We start from the raw sequence: 17,972 nt of genomic DNA on the forward strand, positions 1-17,972 counted from the left end.
AACTTTCACTGTATTCTCCTGGGAAATTTCTTTCTGGCCTCCTCGTTCTAAGTTCTCCCTACGGGGAAAAGCAGGAGTTCTCCTGATGGCCGATGGAAGGTCTCCTCCAACCCCGTTTGTGCACGGTCCTTCTCTTTCCTATGGACCCCTGTGAGTGCCAGACTGAGGTGGGGCAAGAATCAGCCCCTTTCTGGGAACCCTTTTCTCTGTCTTTCTTTACTTCTCCATCCTAATGGGGGGGGGGGGAGGGCAGCACAGCAGGTTTGCAATCTCAAGGTTTTCCCAGTTTTAGCTCTTGCATGAATGAGCACTGCTGTCCAATTTCTCTTCGCCGTCCTTGTTGGAGCCCGCTTCCTTTTCTTTTCTCCGAAAAACGCTTTAGTTTAAAACGCCGGTCCTTTTTGGATGGCAGACCACAAGATGAAGAAAAGAGTTTATGCCACCTACAAAGCAAAGCTGGACAACTGGGTCAAGTTCTGCTCTGCAGCTTTGCTTCTTTGTATGTCGTTCTCTGAGAGAGACCCTACGGTGTGGCCTTCAGTGCACGGCTCTTTAGTCGTGGAGATGCGGCATCCTCAGCTCCCTGGTTTGGCTCTTACTTTACCTTACTTTAAACTCTACATCAAGAAAATGATTTAATTTTATGCTGATCTTTTATTACGCTCAGACTTCAAAGGTGCCTGATTGTTGCACGTGTCAGTATCGGTCCCTGAAAACTCTGAAGAACTTACTCTGTTCTTCTCCCCTTCAAACTGAAACATTTCGGACTGCAGGAGCAGTAAGGCGTCATCTTGTCCTCGCGAGACGACTTCTCTGACATACAGTAGGCGTGGAAGAATTGTCTGCACTGGCTGGCTGGCCCCATCTGATCCATGGATGTCTTTCAGAAGCTTTAGAGAGAAACATCTGGAAGGGCATCTTCTCTAATCAGCTCAGGGTTTCCCCACAACATTTTCCACGCAACATCCTTCAGTTGTCCTGTGGGGCAACTTTCCTCATTATTTGAATCACACGAAGTTATCTCTTTGGAGAACCACTCCAGACTATGACTGAGGTGTGATGTCTTGACCAAAAAGACCAATATTTGCAGAAACGGCCAGGCAATTCTTGCTTGGACCCAGGAGCTTGCAAAAAAGCCAGTCATCGGACTTCTGAGGAAGAAATGGCAAACTGAGGAGCCGATGACCTCAGCGGAAATCAAGTTCTAGCACATTATTTGAAGGGACTAAAGATCAAGATTGTTAAAAGTAAAAGGAAGGAATACAAAGTTGGTTTGTTTGCAAAGAAGCCAATAATCATCTTTTGGATTTAACCAGATCAGATTTCAATCCGATTGCAAGGCTTGGGCCACTATCTTTAGGTATGTGAGGACAATATCGTCTTGAAGAGCTTGTTTTAAGGAGTGGGCAAGCAGAAGATAAGGGAAATCCAGCAAAAATGTATCTCCTTCCTTGCGACGTCCGCCACCCTCTCCGCAACCCCTGCGTCCTGCTAGAAGCACAGTGGCAGAGCCCAAACCTGGGGAATATCTGTCATCTACCTCTGGATTTCCTTAAATCCACTCAGAACCCAAAAGTTGCATCTGGGAAGCAGAATGACTCCGAGGAGCCTCTAGCAAATGGATGGAGGACAAGCTCTGCCAGTTCCTGTCTTCTGTCCATTTATGCCAAGGAGAGTTTTAGGCCTCTTCTTCCCAACCTGGGATCCTTCTAATGTTGCTAACGATTCCACCCTTCCCAGATTCCGGAGACACCATTTCAGAGAAGGCTATTTCAGGCTCTGAATGCGTGTGGGTGACCTTTGGGCATGGCTTCAGAACCTCTACAGATGGCCTGCCAATTTCATTCAGGAATAGTACCAAGAGACAGAAGCAAATAGTAGTTTGAGGTTTGGATGAGGTCCAAAGTGCATGGCCGTTCAGATATGCTTGGCCAGCAGATTCAAACTTATTGTTCTATCTGCAAACTAAGACAGAAGGACTACCCAGCATACAACTGGCCTTTGATCCCCGGTGGACTCAAGGGAAACGTTCCCTCCCACCCTACCCCCACTTTCGTCCCACTTGCAAACTCTCTGCTTATGCTGCCGGAAGGACTCGCAGGCGGAGAGGTACTGCTGGACAGTTGGGCTGCTGCCGGTCAATCAGGTGTCTCCTGTGATGCCATCTGCAGCCCATCAACCCAAACAGAGTTTTTCGAATTCCAGGCAAGAGGCACCATCCCCTTTGACTATTTGCCCTTGATGTGGCTAACCTACTTATGTGTTTTGGAGGGTTGTGTTTTGCTAAATTGCTGGAGGTGTAGGCGCAGTTAAAAACCCAACCACAGGAGCCAGATGTTGGCAGCTCTGTGCTTCATCAGCTGAACCACGATTTGCATTGGAGATCTCTCATGTCAGGCACACAAATTCCACAACACCTCTGGAATGAGAATTGCCACTTCATCGAATAGATACGACCCTCCTTTTTGCATTCTTGAACAGCAGGTTGTGTTCCATTCCACTTTCCAAGTGCCTTTTTCAGTCTATATCTTTTATGCATTTTCATGGACACAACCATTTGTATTCCCCTCGTCTCCATCTTTTTCTCAATAAAAGAATTTTTGTACATGTGTCGTACCACATATATTTTTATGCTGGTAAGATAATCTGAACAAAATATTTACTAATGTATGGCCTCAATGTTTATTTTTGAGCCGAGTATTTGTATAATCCACACAATTGCAAAAAACACATTACATTTGTGTTCTAATCTGCACATTAACCTGAGATCACAAATTATGTTCATTCCACTTATAATTGGAGCCAATTTATCTCCACCAACTCCCACCTGTTATAAACATTTACCTGAAGTGAATATCTTGTGGAGATTTTTCAGGAAAAACATTACAAAGGCATTTTCTGCATCATTCCCAGGGTTTAAGGTGTAATAGGGTTCCATAAAATCTTTTGGAACAAAATCCTTAGCGTAAAATTCTTTTTCTGTGAAAGTTGGCTCCATTTCCCCTGAAATCTTGCCAAAGGCTCATCACCCACTTTTTGGTTGGTTTGGTTTGAGGTTTTAAGGGGTCTGCTCGATGCCTCCACCTCTTTATGCCTACAATTTTCCAACCAGAAGTTTTGTTCTGTTCACTACACCCTCCTCCTACTAATCTTGATGCCCAAAGTTTTTTAACCCCGCTGGAAAGTGAACATTCGCCATTGACCAAAACAAAAAACAACAACATTGGCCCGTTAATTAAATTAATGGAAACCTGGGTAAATGCTAACATTTCCATTGTTTTCCAGATGCTTTCTTTATTTTTTGTTAAATGTTCATCTTAAGTCACTAAAAGTAGATCAACACAATACATGCTTATTTTACAAGATTGCTTTATTTTAATTTCTTCAATTAACCTCACAATGCGCCTGTAGGCTGAGTTATTATGGCCTTCATTTGACAGTTAGAAAACCAAGGCTGAGAAGAGGCCGTGGCAGAGACGGGCTCGGAACAAGGACCTCCCAGATCCAAAGTGATGCTGTGGCTTTAAGGACACGATTCAGCTACTGGATTTACACTTCTTTCTCCTTGCGGGCAAGAATGACGTACTTTCCAGCGAAATCACAGTCATCCATATGGGTTCTGACACTTCGGGGCTCCACATTGAACTCTACTATGGCAAACCCAGCTGCGCTAAGGCCATTTTTTAGGATCTCCTCAGTGAAGGAGAAACTGAAGAACCTACGAGAGCCCACCCTGTAGAAACTGCATCCTAAATCCCCACCAAGTACCAAATATCTCCCGAGTTTCAGCAGAGAGCTGATATTCTTCAAGGCAGCCTGGAAACTCTCCTGGTCTTTGCACGCAGCCTCCAGGCACTGTGTGGAAAGAAGGCAGTCAGCTGGGGCCAAAGAGACGGGAGCCACTGGGTTGCTTTGGTGGACATCACATCTGAGAACCTGCTTGATGCTTCTTCGCAGCTTTGCCTCCTTCTCTGCACGCGTCTCCCTACGGGGACATGGAAAAGCCAACGGATTATTCACTCTGGAATTGGGGCGTATCTGGAATGCGCTGAAGCAGCTTAGAAGTGGTGGCTTGAAGTCGCTCTCCAGTACAGCTGAAGTATGTCGGGAAGGAGAGTGATCGATTTTACCGCCTGGCTCTGAGATGTTTCCCCAGCCTCCTGTGCACAACACTCCTTCTAACGGCACTAGTAGACGCCAAGCTCTATGGCCAGGATAAGCAACTTGGTGTTCTCCGGATGTTTGGACATCACTTTCAGACAGTGCCACCCAGTATCCCACATAGTGAGGGCTGATGTGAGGCGCAGACCAGCCATCTGAAGGGGCCTCGGTTGCCTGCGTTGCTTCTCTTACCTGGCAGTCTCGAAATTTGCATCATACTGGTGGTGCCCTGGATCAGTCTTTAGCAACCCAAAATGTTCAGGAATGAAATGTTGGCATTTGAATGCACTATCGGAGGGGAGGCCCTCGGACCGAACCGAACCTCCGTGCTTCACCAAAGAGCTGGTTTAGCAGCTCTACGCTCGACTCGGACTGGATATTCCCTCCCTCCCCTCCCAATTTCCCTTGCTCTGTTTTTCTTGACCTCCTTGGTCCCCTGCCCCCCAGAAAGGGCCCTCCGTCCCTTTTTCTCTCATCAAGATGACCTTTCACTTCCCACACCGAGAGTTTCAAGGGTCAACATTCCTTCGCTGACGTTTCTCCATTGCTGCCATTGGCGGACTTTGTCCTCATCAGCTGTAAGTAAGATGAATCCCCCTTTTCCTTCAAAGTGCTGCTCTTTGCACCCCCCTACCTGTTTCCCTCCAGCTTGCATATATACTTCACCACCTGGGACCAGTCAAAAGCGCCGGGCTCATTCTTCAGCCACTTTCTGATTTCCTGGCAGTTCTGCTCCAGATAATCCGTGGCAATGATGCTCTCGAAGGACCCACAGGCTGGGAGGAGCTGATAGATGGTGGGGCCGCTACCAATGTCGATCAGGGTGCCACCCTTCAGGACCCCTGGCAGAAACAAGGGGAGGGTTTGGAAGGGGGAGGAGAGAGGGAAAAGATTCAGGTTTATCTCCTCCCATCTCAGAGCACCTTTTCCAAGGGGAGTCATTATGTGAGTTCCCTGATGATGTTCAACTGGATGTGATGCCTTTCCAAGACCAGATATGGGAGAAAGAAAACATTTAGCTTCCCTCAGCCAAAGACTGGAGATCAACTATAGCATTAAAAAAAAAAAAAATCATTCTTGGGAACACTGAAACCATCTTTACAGCCCAAATGTTAAAAGCACAGAGAATACCTGACCATATTTGGAAGATACCAGAAGACGTCTGTGTCTTAAGCCCCTCTTAAAGTTCTACTCTACACGGAAGTCTTCAGTGAACCCTGTGCTTTCCCCCTTTTCTTTCTCCCTCTGATTTCTTTTTAACTACTGAACACTTACGTGGAATGCTTTCAATTCATTGTAGTTTTAGTTGCTGGAATCTTATTTCCCCCCCTTTGCATTTTATTAGGTTTCATGATCACCACTTTCAGATGTCTGAATGCAGGAATGCAGCAAATACATACATTAAATAAATATGGCATACAAATCTGATAGGACCTTCAAAACAGCAAGACCATGAGCTTAACATAGCTTGAAGATCAGCTTTCAGGGGCGTAAAAAGCTGCTGAACACCACGTCAGGTCCTTGGCCCAGAGTTTCTGGTGGAGGTCCTCCCTAGAGATGCTGGAGACGTTCAAAGACCTGTTCCCTGGAGCTACAGTCTGCCTCTTTTCACGAGCCTCCTCGCCCTTCAGAGTTACAGCAGTGAACTGATCACCTACCTGAAGAAAAGATTTTGCAGAAGCATTTCAAAATAAACTCAACGAATTCATCTTCTACAGAGCCTTCCCCAAAATGGAAGTATTCCAGATAAGCTTTGGGATCAAATTCATTCTGGTAAATATCTCCCGCAGTGAATTCCGTCATGGTGTGATCTCTGTGCGTGCAGATACCAAATGCACGCTCTTCCTGCCAGAATCCTCTTTTAACCCAGATGAGGCGATTCTGTGCCAAACGGCTTTACCAGCTGTTCTCCTCAGCCTATCAGCAGCAGGTGCAGCTGGACGTTGGGACTGAAAACTTAAAATCCTTTGACACAGGTCCCAAGGAACAGAAACATTTGCAGAGTATTTGGGTGACCTTTAAAATAATGTCAGTAAAATTATGTCACTAAAAAAGCACCATTAATATTAATTAAATATGATTTATAACTCACCCACAAGAAGGGACTCTGGGCGGTTGACAACCAAACAATTTAAAATCAATAAAAACATAAATAATACAGTATATAATACAATGATTAAATATAATAAAATCCAAGCGATGGTGGTATTATTTCAGCCTGTGACCAGATAATATTGGTCAAAGGTAAGACTAGGGAACCAGCCATCCCAAAATGGACTATTCCCGTCCCCACCCCATGCATGATGACAAAACCACGTCTTCAGATTTTTTCTGAAGTCTAAAAGGGAGGGGGACAACCTCACTTCTGGGGGAAGGGTGCTCCAAAGGGCAAGGGTGCTGCAGAGAAGGCTCGCCTCCTGGACCCCGTCAGATGAAATTCTCTTACAGACGGGGTCCATAGCATGCCCCCTCTGCATGACCGGGCGGGACGGGTGGATGTAACGGGGATGAGACAGTCCTTCAGGTAGCCTGGCCCCATGCCATGTAGGGCTTCAAAGGCGATAACCAACGCCTTGAATTGGACCCAGAAGCAAACTAGCATCCATTGCAGCTCGCGGAGCAAAGGTGTTATATGTGCTCATCTTGATGCACCTAAAATCGTCCACGCGGCCGCATTCTGGACCGGTTGAAGCTTCCAGATACTCTTCAAGGGTAGCCCCACGTAGAGCACATTACAATAGTCTATATGGGAGATGACCAGGGCATGAGTGACTGTATTAACTGGCTGGAGATGCTGAGAAGTACATGCCACCATTTGCACATCACAGGCAGATCCTGAGAACCAACACATGAAGTTTTCCAAATTGTGCAAACCTCACAGAAACTACTCCCGGAACATTGTCAGCTGAGACATGGGTCAAAAATGCTTCAAGCAAACCCGGAATAATGACCCAGTGTTTCTAGAACTGCGTGTAAGAAGGAGAAAAGAAGAAATTTTCTTTGCAACCCTTACGTTTGAGCGTAGGATTTACAGCATCTTTCAGTAGCTCCTACAAAGGCCTCCACGCATGGGTCATTTCTCACCCCAGCAGTGGTGGGGCAATGTGATAAGATGCTACAAATAGGGAGGGAGGACATGAACTAAGTGTGTCCTTTCCAAGACCCCATTCAGAAGTTTAGGAGCAAACCAACCAAAAATGTTTGCAACAGTTGGATGAAGGGCGCATATTTGTCCCACTGGAATTCTTCCCACACCTTAGACTGACCTCTGCTATCCTATCGTAAGCCTATCATTTCTAGCTGTTACAGTCATTGACTTCCACTTTCTCGATCTCATGTTTATTTACACCCAGAAGCATAATCAGGCCACATTTTAAGGTACAAAGCTTCCATAAGCTTTCCTTACCTACTGAATTCAACAAGATTTAAATCTGGCTATTTTGCCTGAAAAGAAAAACCAACCTAGGCTATGAAAAGCTTATTTTTATTTCAATAAGAAATGCTATTCATTGGTTTGTTTCCAGATGTTGCGCTGGGCTTACAGCTGGGGGATGTCTCACTTTATTCAGTCGTTGGCTCCCTCTGCTGGTGTTGCTCTGCCTAATCCATGTGGTATCCATACAGTGACGAAGCTGATGAAGACGTGGCTGGCATGCCAGCGGAAGAAAGAACGATTCCTTGGCTGACCTCAGGGTCAAGGCTCTGCTGCCTCTTAGATATGCCAATCGTGTTCCAAACAATATGGTGTTGTGGTGTGGTGTGCGTGTTGTTGGCATAAAAGGCCGTAATCGTGACCCAGGCATCGCTGATGCTGCCTCGAGACCCTGAACAATGTCCCTTGTGGATGCAACCACGGAAGTCCCCAAATTGCTCCAGATCTATGCTGGCCCAGAGGTATGAGAATGGCCCTCCCCTGCCACGTGGGCGATGTGACAGACAACCTAGTCCGAGTCTTTGGCAGAAAAGGATTTCAGCGTCTCAATGGGGTGACCGCGTTCCTTCCACTGGATGAAAGGCTTCCTCTCCAGGCCAAGGGCCACCTGTGTCTCACACCAGGGCATCGTTGGGATGAAAGAATTCCAGTGCTAATCCGGAAAGGAAGACCTGAACTCTGGAGAAGAAATAGGGGACTTTCTTTGATGGCTGAATGGCCCACTTCTTGTCATGGCAACGAAGCGCTACGATAAAGCAATTGGGAAGAAGATGTCATGATCTTCCAACAGCCCAGCACATGGCAGCTCTCATTCATTCTTCAGAGCATTTGCGCTCCTGCCCAACATCCAAGCATCTGAGGAAGACCCAGAGCTTAACAAAGCTGTGATTCTCTTTTGCAGTTGTATACTGACACAGTACGCAATTACTTCGCAAGAAACAATCTTTGTACAATCCGCTCTTTCACTAAGTCGCTGCATGCTGGTTGTTCGTTGTCACATTCTTTAAGAAAGTGTTGGGAGATATGAGGTGAAGCAATGTGCGTAACAGGGAGTGACATCAATTACACAGCCACTTACAAAACCACAAGTCTCAGTCTTATTGGATCACACTTTATATTAGGGACGATGTTGGATCCTGCTTGCAATTTCTTCTGATGTTTTGCTGCGATTTCACTGGGTTTCCGTGCTTCAGGCCTGCTGAGGTAAAGCATGAAGTTGGAGAAAAATATCTGGTTTACATAGTACACAACCCATACGTTGCATAATCTTTGTTGTTGAACAGACCACAGTTGGCTAGGTTTAACTGTCAAAGGAATGCCTCAGCCATGGTTTACAAACCACAGCAGCTAAGTTTCCAGAACAGAAGCTAGATGGGCACCCGTATAAATTGCTCCTCAACTTTTGGAGGCAACGGTCACATTTGAAAGGCGGAGGGCCCATTGCCAAGGCTGCGACTGCCAGGGATACAGGCAGTTCTCCATGTAGAATAGGACACAACACTGAAAAGTTAGGTGGGAGATGAACCTGATGCGTGTGTGTGGGGGAGTGTACATCAATAGCCATAAGCATTATGTTGGCAATGCCAGCGCTAAGCCACCGTTTGGCTTACCGCAACTTATGTCATGAGGAGGGTCCAGCTGCAGGGGACCCGAAGGACCTGCTTTCTGGTGGGCAATGGGGCTGGCTTCTGCTGCTCGAAATACAAACTGACCCGGGCCATCCACACGCCCCGGATGCACTTTAGCACACTGTACCCAATCCATGCTGGGAAGCACATCTGCATCTAGCAGCCTGAATGTTTCTGGCTGGATTTACTTCAGGAGGACGACCCTGGAACGCCATCAGCAAGCAGAGAGGATCCTCTAACAATCCTGGCTGATCGTATCACCTCTCCTGCACAGCAGGCAACCATTCCGCCTCGGCAGGTCAGTTCAGCCACTTCGCCCCAAAGAGCGCAGCCCACACCAGCAAGCCCAGAGGCTCTCAACCGCCGCGGTGAGCCGCCGCCGCCGCCGCCGCTGCTGCTGGCCACGAAGCTCCACGTCCTCGGCCCCGGGTTTCTGGCCTTTGCGAGAGGAGCACGACGCGTGGCCCTCCCGTCGAAGGAGCGACTCTCCCAGGAGCGAAGGAGGCGACCTCGCAGCTGCGGGCGCCGCTCGCTAGATGGCGGGGGAGGGCTGAGCAGGAGGCCGTGCCAGCGGAGAGCAGAGCCCCGCAGCAGCAGCCAGGGACGCGGGCGAGTGTGGCCGGCGCAGGGAGGGGAAGCGGGCCTGCGAAGGACGCCCCCCGGCAGCCGATCCCCTGGCGGCGGCAGCCCGGGGGTGCCCGGGCAGGGAGTGGCTGAGGGCTCCCTGGGCGGCCAGGAGCGCTCCCATCGCCTCAGCCGCCCGCGCGGTACAGTCAGCTACTCCCAGGGAGGGCCTGACCAGGAGAAGGCCCCCAGCTGCACCTGGGGGGGGGGTGAAACAGCTCAGGCTGAACAGCTCGCAGGTCCTGAGTTTGGGGACTCGCTGTGCTTGCCCGGCAGAGTGAGCTGGACACCAGCTCGCCATGTTTCCCCCTTATGCCTGGTGCCAGCTGGGCCCTGGTGCTTCCACAGGGTGTGTGAATCCCAGCGTGGCTTTGCCAACCCACAGCCTGGCTAAATTCCCTGGATAGGTATGCCTCTGGGGCAGGTCCCTCCAGCTATCAGCTTCAGCTGATTTTCAAAACTGATCCTGAACAACACCGTTTTGAGCAACTCTCTTGTCGTTTTGATTACTGTGAAGGGTTTTGCAGTGGGCTTTTATTTATTTTATTGTTTATTGTTAAACTTGTATGCCGCCCATCTCCCCCAATGGGTGACTCTGGGCGGCTCACAATAAAAACAAAGAAATACAATTCTCTCCAAGATGGCTAAAAACTATAAATAATTTAAAAACATATTAAAAATACCGTAAAAAACCTCCTCTAATTTTGGCCCTATAAAAATCTGTAAGATGCTGGGGGGGGGCAACCCATCACCCCACCAGCCATCTCCACAGGTGCGAGCCCCCCTCCGGCCCCCAGGGCTTCTGGCAGAGCCAGGATTCAACCCCTTTCCTGAAGGCCACAAGGGAGGGGGCACACCGGACCTCGGGAGGCAGGATGTTCCACGGGGCGGGAGCCACAGCAGAAAAGGCCCTCTGCCTGGACCCCACCAATCGGAATTCCCTGACCGGTGGGGTCTGCAACCTGCCCCTTCTGCTGGACCGAGTGGGGCGGGCTGAAATGACCGGGGCGAGGCGGTTCCTCAGATAACCTGGTCCCGTGCCATGAAGGGCTTTAAAGGTGATAACCAACACCTTGAATTGGACCCGGAAACAAACTGGCAGCCAATGCAGCTCACGCAACAGCGGTGTTATACGTGCCCTCCTAGGGGCATTGAGAACTGTCTGCACCGCCGCATTCTGCACCAGCTGTAGCTTCTGGATAATCTTCAAGGGTAGCCCCATGTAGAGCGCATTACAGTAGTCCATACAGTACCATACAGTAGTCCACTTTAATCTTTTTTAAGTCCTTGTGATTGTTCATGTCCTGTGTTAGAAGCTGAAAGTTTGGTTTATGATGTTACTTAGTTTATTTTTTCTCTTGAAGAATAAATATATTGCCCTTTGTTGTTCTGCCCTTTGTCAGCGAGCTCGAGATGATGTATCTGGGAAGATTCCTCAGTTTCACACCCACAACCACTCTCTGACTTTGGTTGGGTATCCAGGTGTTAGCATGGCCCTGATCCTGATCTGGAAATGCCCAGAGACAAGGTTTGTATGAGGTGCTGGATCTTGGGGGCTAGTCCAGTGGACTGCATGAACATGGCCAGGCTGGGTTGACCAGACGGAGCTGACCTCTCCAAGCAGGCGAGGAGGCCTTTCATGGCCATGGGCATGGGCCCAGTTCTCGGGGAAGGAGCGTTTGAAGGTAAGAGGTCCTCACAGCCAGATGGACAGCCTTTTTGGCTTTGTGGGCAAGAGGCCTTACTCTGGAGTGAGATGGTCTAGGTGGGGCGGTTAGATGGCCTCTGAGGTCTCCTTCAACTCACACACTCAGTGATGAGCTGTCAGGGAGAACAGTGTGTGCTAGATGGTCACCAAACGCAGTAATAACAATAATAATTTTGACTTATATCTGACCTTTTCCCCCAGAGGACACTGAAACGGTGCCAGCTCTGAATAAATGGCTTTTTTGGTCATCCCAGAACTATTGTGCTCTATTGTTCACTGCATTTTCCACCCACTCCCATCCAAAGCGGGAATGCAGGTACGAACCGAAGCCAGATTGTGTGCAGGCAACATCACAAGCAAAGCCAAAGTGAGAGAGGTCAAGTGTTCATAACACTAAGCACAGCTAACTGTTCCATAAAACCCAAAATTCTTATTAATTGTGCTTTGGGGGAGAGAGAAGATCAAACAGCATGTGCTCTCAGTACTGGCACTTCCTTGTTAAAAAAGAGAGAGAAACAACCGAGCTTTTAAGGGATAACATCCACTTTATTTTCTCAAGCACCATTCTCAAATTACTCTTCTGGGACTGAGCAAAAGCTTCTGGGCATCTAATAATATGACTGGGCTAAAAAAAGCCCCAGACCTCCTTTCTATTCCCAGTTCAATGGAAAAGTGCATTTCTGGGGGACAATTTGCACAGGCTTGGGAGAGCAGTATTGAATTGTGTCAATTAAGTATGCAATCTATGGTGTGTGCTTAAGGAGTGAGAATTAAAATCAAGATTCCGGGCGGGGGTGTTTGGAGTTCTGAATAAAAATGTCAAAGATAGATGTGAATTTTAAATCTCCTTTTTCTATTTAACATTTAAACTCTTCATTTTTCAAGGTAGGATATTGAATCTTTAAGTCCTACGTCGCATCACGTTTCATTTGCCAGATGTGCAGCACCACTGCATATCAGAGATGCAATGGTCTTTTATAATTAATTGGCTAATTACCTGGCATGCCAAATTACATTCTGCTCTGCTGGGCACCAAGTTTCCCACCTGATTTTCCTTGACTCCTCTTCCAGAGATGGCTGTGAATTTCATGGGGTTTGGGGTTTTTTTTATAATAAGTTGCTTTATACCTTTGCAAACTTCTTCAAAACTCGGGGAGAATGAACGGCCAGTCAGCTGTAGGAGAAAGTCCACCTGACAGTTTTGTTTTGGTGTTCCTCAGCTCTGCTGGCTTCTGTGAGATGATTTCTCAGGCTTTCTTAGGGCTAAGATTTTGACTCGCCAGTGCAGTCACAAGAAACCAGCAATTACAGCCCTGAGATAGCTTTACAGTATGCACACAAGGCTCCTCTTATCCTCTTTGTTTAAAACAGTTCTGTCTTTTATTTCTTGCTTTCAGGAATATAAAACTTGATGGTGTTTGTTGCAAACCTTCCACTTTGCTTTGCCATTTATGGCTCCCTCTGCAGAGATATCTTGCTCGTAAATGAGGCTTTCATCTCTCCCACCCTTGCCTAGGCAGCTTTGGGGGCTGAGAGCACTTCTGCTAACCAATCTTTGCCCATCACTCATCTTGGTGGATGCACCACCCAACCGGGGGCTGGACGGGGAAGGATCAGGGGCTCCACATCTCCAGAAATCTGTTGCAGCTCAAGGCCAGGTTAAACTTCTATGCACTAGGACACTTTCTCCCAGCCTATGCCCTCAACTTGGTAGGACTATAACTCCCATAATCCACAGGGAAGAGGAGCATCAAGAGAGATGGATGTTCCTGCATTCCTCTCCAATCCTTCCATCGCTGCCTCATTTGGGGAGATGAGCAATGTTCCCTTGTCTGTTTTTTGCACCATGCTAAAAATATCTACAGGCTGGTTTCAAAATCTTCTTATTATATGTTACACCTTTATAATAGAAACCATATTTTATACACATAAATATTTTGCATTGTTATATTTATACTATAAACATGATAGCGTATTTATAAAAGAGCTAATTTTACGAGGAGGCAATAAAGCAATATTTACTGCAAGGCCCACTAGGGTTCAAGAATGCTTACATCTGCTTGGGGGAAGGCTTTCAGTAGAAACTTTCCTAAAAATGTTTGCAACACCTGGAAGCTGCAGCTCTGAGCAAGCAAAATATTCTTAGGGGCCCTGTTGACTCAGTGGGCTCTTTCGGGGGCCGAGGGGGCAGCTCAGATTTTCCAAATGTTACTGACTCTCAACAAACGCTGCGTGTTTGGGCAGTGTTTCTGAGAGGCCAAGGCATTTCCTCCGCATTAGCCATCTGAAATCCCTAGGATCACCCTATAAAGCCAGCGCTGGTGCCCTGTCCCTCTATTACAGACAGGTGGGGAAACCCACAGCAGGTGCCAAGGACCAGGTCATGGGAGTTCAAGAGCCAAAGGGTGCAGGTCTTCATTTCTTGATGGAAACTTGCACAACAAATTTCACCAGCATTGTAGTTTGAATCCTGGCTTGGAATCCACAGGGAGGACAAGTGATATTGTGCCAATGACTTGAGTTGTGCAAGGTGCCCCTGTGGATGACCTAATTGTGTCATTTGCTGGGTTGCATGTGATATCAGTACGGTTTGTGCCGATCCTGCGATTGCGGGACTTTTGTGACTGTGCCAAGTTCTGCCCAGCCTTTTGCCTCTTTATCAGGTTGCCATGAAAAAGGGACCTCTTGTGGGCTGCCACTTGGTGAGAGCAAAGGAATGTGTCAGAACCGACCTGATCACCCCGCCCTAGGCCTTCCTGTTTTGGAAGAAGTCACACATAACCTCAGAAAAGGTTCAGGGGCATTGAAAGAATTAGCTGACACGTAGGTCAAGCCAATATCTACTGGCTTTTATGGACTTTGGCACGCAAATTACAGTAATTATTGTAACCTTCTGGTGTCCATCTTTATTTCTATTTATTGATTTATTTATTTTAGAAAGGTCTGTCCTGATTTTCATCCTTCAAATCAACCCCAAAGCAGTCATCAGTGCCTGTGGGGGGGTTATATGTCTGGTGCAGTGCTTCTCAACCTTGGCAACTTGAAGATGTGTGGACTTCAACTCCCAGAATTCCCAAGCCAGCACACATCTTGAAGTTGAGGCCCATACATCTTCAAGTTGCCAAGGCTGAGAAACACTGGTCTGGCGTGAACAGTTGCTTCAAGTCAACCATCAGCCAACTGGGTCTCATTTCCATTCCCAGTCCTTTGCACTGAGGTGCTGCGTGGTTGCACCTCATAGTCTGTCTCAGTCCTTTCAAATGTCCTGCTCTGCCTGGAAAAAGCTTACAACACCAGGAACACCCCCAAGTTATTTATTTATTTAGTAAATTTATAGGCCGCCCATCTCATATATATGACCCTGATACAAGTTATGCAAGTCTGTTTCTCTGACCATGTTAGACCTGCCTTTTGACAGAGGTCCTCAGGACACGGCTTGTCAAGGAAGCTTCAGACGCACTCAGCCTTGTTTGCCAAGACACAGCCGTGCTTCCTCTTCTGGGGCAGAGGGAGCGCCTACCAGCCATGGGGCGGCTTGTTCCATAAACACAACTGAAGTGTTGCATGGTGCCGACCTGGACACTGAGGAGCCTTTCTTCTGGCTGACCTCACCAACAGCAGCCATGCCTCGCCAGCAGTGCAGATGCCAAGCCTTGATTAGGGAAAAGGAGGGAGGGAGGTTTCCCAGCAAGTTGAAGAAACGTCCAGGTGCTTTGGCTCACTTGGCGCATCATGGCCTCCCCTGCCATCTCACTTGAGCAACAAGAATTTCTAAAATTAATTCTGAACGTGGGGAACGAGCAGGTTGCTGGACTTCAGCACATCTGCACGTGTGGTTTGGGGGATTAATCTACCTTACGGATGTGCCTGCACTTATCTGTAAAAACATGCCACAGAACGAAAGCTTTCTTTGTACCACCAATTGTACAAGTTTCTCTTGGAATATATCAGGAGATGTGTCTGCATAGAAATGTGAGATAGATGAAAACCCACCTTGGCTGGATTCCTACTAACAGTTCAGGGATATCCGGCTGTTTTTCATGTGCAATTGCTTTTTTGACCCTGTGGATCCCCTGCAATAGCTCATTCTGCAAAAGAGACTTGGGGAGTCAAAAAGGACCTGGGAGAAGAGGCTGAGGGATTCAGAATCAATTTTGCAGATGCCCCCAAACTAAGAGGAAGAGAAAGAAGAGATTCCCCAAAGTCTAGCCAGGATTGAAGCAAACAGGTAAAAATTTAACAGAGAGAAATGTTAAATTCTGCAGCTGAGGAGCAAGAAATGAAAGGCAGAAGTATAGGATGGGGGAGATCCGCTTGTGAAAGGGATCTACCTGTTCTCAGAGATAACAAGTTGAACCGGCCCAACAGGGTGATGCAATTGCTAAGAGGATCAATGCTATTTGGGGATGTAGCAACAAGAGCCTAGAGTCCAGATTATGGGAGGAATTGTTCCCCTCCACCCTGCCTTGGCCAGACTTCATTTGGAGCAGCGTGTCCAGTTCTGGGCACCTCCGTTTGAAATATATTGATTGATTTATTGGATTTACATGGCCGCCCACCTCAAATACGTGACTCTCGGCAGCTCAGAATATTAAAATAAGTAAAAAAACCACATATACAACAATAGAACGCCCAGCAGCTGGGGAAAAGAGTAAAAACAGCCCTTAGCACAGCCAGGAAAGGGGCTCCGCCCCACGCCGGGGCCCCAGCTTGAGCCCAGAACCAGGCCTTCAAGGGACATCGGCCGACTGGAACCAGAGGGTGGAAGAGGGTTACCAGAAGGGAGCGCGGTCTGGGAACCAAGCCTTGCCGGGAACGCTTAAAGCCTCTGATGAAGTTTCTCCTAGAGGAGAGATGACGGAGGGAGATACGGAATTTCAAATAATCCCCGCCACCAGATCTATCGTGACTCGGCAACGCCAGGGCAGAGGATGGAAAGGTACTTTTCAACCTGCCCTGATTTCTCTCGATGAAATAAGCGACCCATCCAGAGAGATAAAACTTTTCCCTGCGCAGGGTACTGCCACCGGGCCAAACAATTGTGCACAGATGGTAGAGAGATAAATGGTGCCATCTTTTTACTGTAGCGCTTGGGCCATAATTCCTTCTAGACATTTATGAGATGCAGTTTTCTCCCTCTTTTCTTGCGGGGCTGCGCATCTCCCGACAGCGGCAGCGAGCGAGGTGGGAAGCGGAACCCGCCGTTAATAATGTGGCCGGCACTTCAGCCCTTCTCCATTTCTCTCCTCCAATTTTCTCCAGTGACAATTTATAGGCGGGTTTGATGCTTGAATAGCTGTGGCTGTTCAGTAATATGTATTCTCCGTAAGCATTCCCTGCTGTGGCGTACCCTAAGAGAGCTCCATCAAATAATTATCTCCCCCTCCTCCTTTTTTTATATATTCTCAGCCTCTTTCACTTGATCTGCATCACCATAAAATATTCCAGAGTTGGGTCTTTTTTTCCCCTCTTAGCTCACAGCCTTTCTGTGATTGTAAAAGGGTATTTATGTACAATATTAATTCCACACGGCGCAGGCCTCCATCTTGGCATTTTCCCTCTGTCGATGCCATCCAGTCTCGATAAGTTCATCTTGGCTGCCTTCCATCCCATCAGGAGGCCTTGGAAGTGCTTTGCAGGCACCATGTTGTTCCACGAAAGCTGAAGCCACATGTGAGAGCTTCCCCACAGGATCTGTGGTGCTTTCTTGAACTTCCCTAAAACTAATTCTGTTCTCCTGGGCATGGCGAGGGTGAATGCCACTGGACAGGCGTTATACAGCATCCTTGAGATCCATCTGGCAATGGTAGCTCTTCTGTGGCCTGATCCTAGAAGCAGAAAGAATCCTTCTTCAAACGTTCTTGATGGAACCACCAGCTGAAAGCTTGTTCCCTTCAACTGAGAAGATGAATTGGTGCCGTGTGAAGACCTTCAGTTGTCCCATCAGTGATATCCTGGGGACAAACACATTGTGGACTCCTTTGCCATCTGCACATGAAATAGACCCTGCCTTAGAGGGTGAATCTGTCTAGAGGAGATCATCCAAAGAGACGTTGGAAACTCAGGTGGCAGCACATGCCCTACAGGGTACTTGAATCTGATCTATGGATTATTCACTTGGCAATAGATTGAAGAACTTAAAACCTTGTAGGTCCCTCCTGTCCTCCTCTGAGGCCCAAGTGATTGTCTTGCAACGTTGCTCTGAAGCATAGATGTCCACAGCAGAAGCACCAGCAATGAAAATATTTAAGAAATTTTTAAGATAGCAAGTGTGATGGAGTGGAATTATGAAGGCCAAGCTCAGGGAGGTAAACATTTTCTTAGCTCGCCAGAACCGCGTGGGAGGAACAAGAGGATGAGACTGGCACCTCCCTGAGGAATTCACATTGTTGTGGCTGGAGGACTTTGGGCACTGGGG

The 17,972-nt window shown here is 47.7% G+C and overlaps 1 protein-coding gene across 1 annotated transcript; it reads right to left on the reverse strand.

The window, feature by feature from the left end:
- Window positions 1-3,397: 3,397 nt before the first annotated feature.
- On the reverse strand, window positions 3,398-6,106 carry LOC148216183 (nicotinamide N-methyltransferase-like). The gene is made up of 3 exons (XM_088138909.1): window positions 5,820-6,106; window positions 4,796-5,003; window positions 3,398-3,985 (listed from the first exon to the last, which is right to left on the reverse strand). Exons 1-3 carry the CDS (start codon window positions 5,962-5,964, stop codon window positions 3,550-3,552), a joined length of 789 nt encoding a protein of 262 aa, XP_087995035.1. The 5' UTR covers window positions 5,965-6,106; the 3' UTR covers window positions 3,398-3,549.
- Between the last annotated feature and the right edge of the window lie 11,866 nt (window positions 6,107-17,972).

Source organism: Python bivittatus, unplaced genomic scaffold (genome assembly GCF_059951505.1).
Source record: "Python bivittatus isolate LINGU-HERP-01145 unplaced genomic scaffold, Pbiv_v1 ctg000320_np1212, whole genome shotgun sequence".
In the NCBI taxonomy this organism is placed as follows: domain Eukaryota; kingdom Metazoa; phylum Chordata; class Lepidosauria; order Squamata; family Pythonidae; genus Python; species Python bivittatus.

What these genes read in the sequence shown, in the direction of transcription:
- LOC148216183 (XM_088138909.1), bottom strand. Translation starts at nt 5,964, where the DNA reads ATGACGGAATTCACTGCGGGAGATATTTACCAGAATGAATTTGATCCC. An exon ending in CTGCAAAATCTTTTCTTCAG is followed by an intron (nt 5,004 to 5,819) that starts GTAGGTGATCAG and finishes TGTTTCTGCCAG; the next exon opens with GGGTCCTGAAGGGTGGCACC. An exon ending in TGCAAGCTGGAGGGAAACAG is followed by an intron (nt 3,986 to 4,795) that starts GTAGGGGGGTGC and finishes ATGTCCCCGTAG; the next exon opens with GGAGACGCGTGCAGAGAAGG.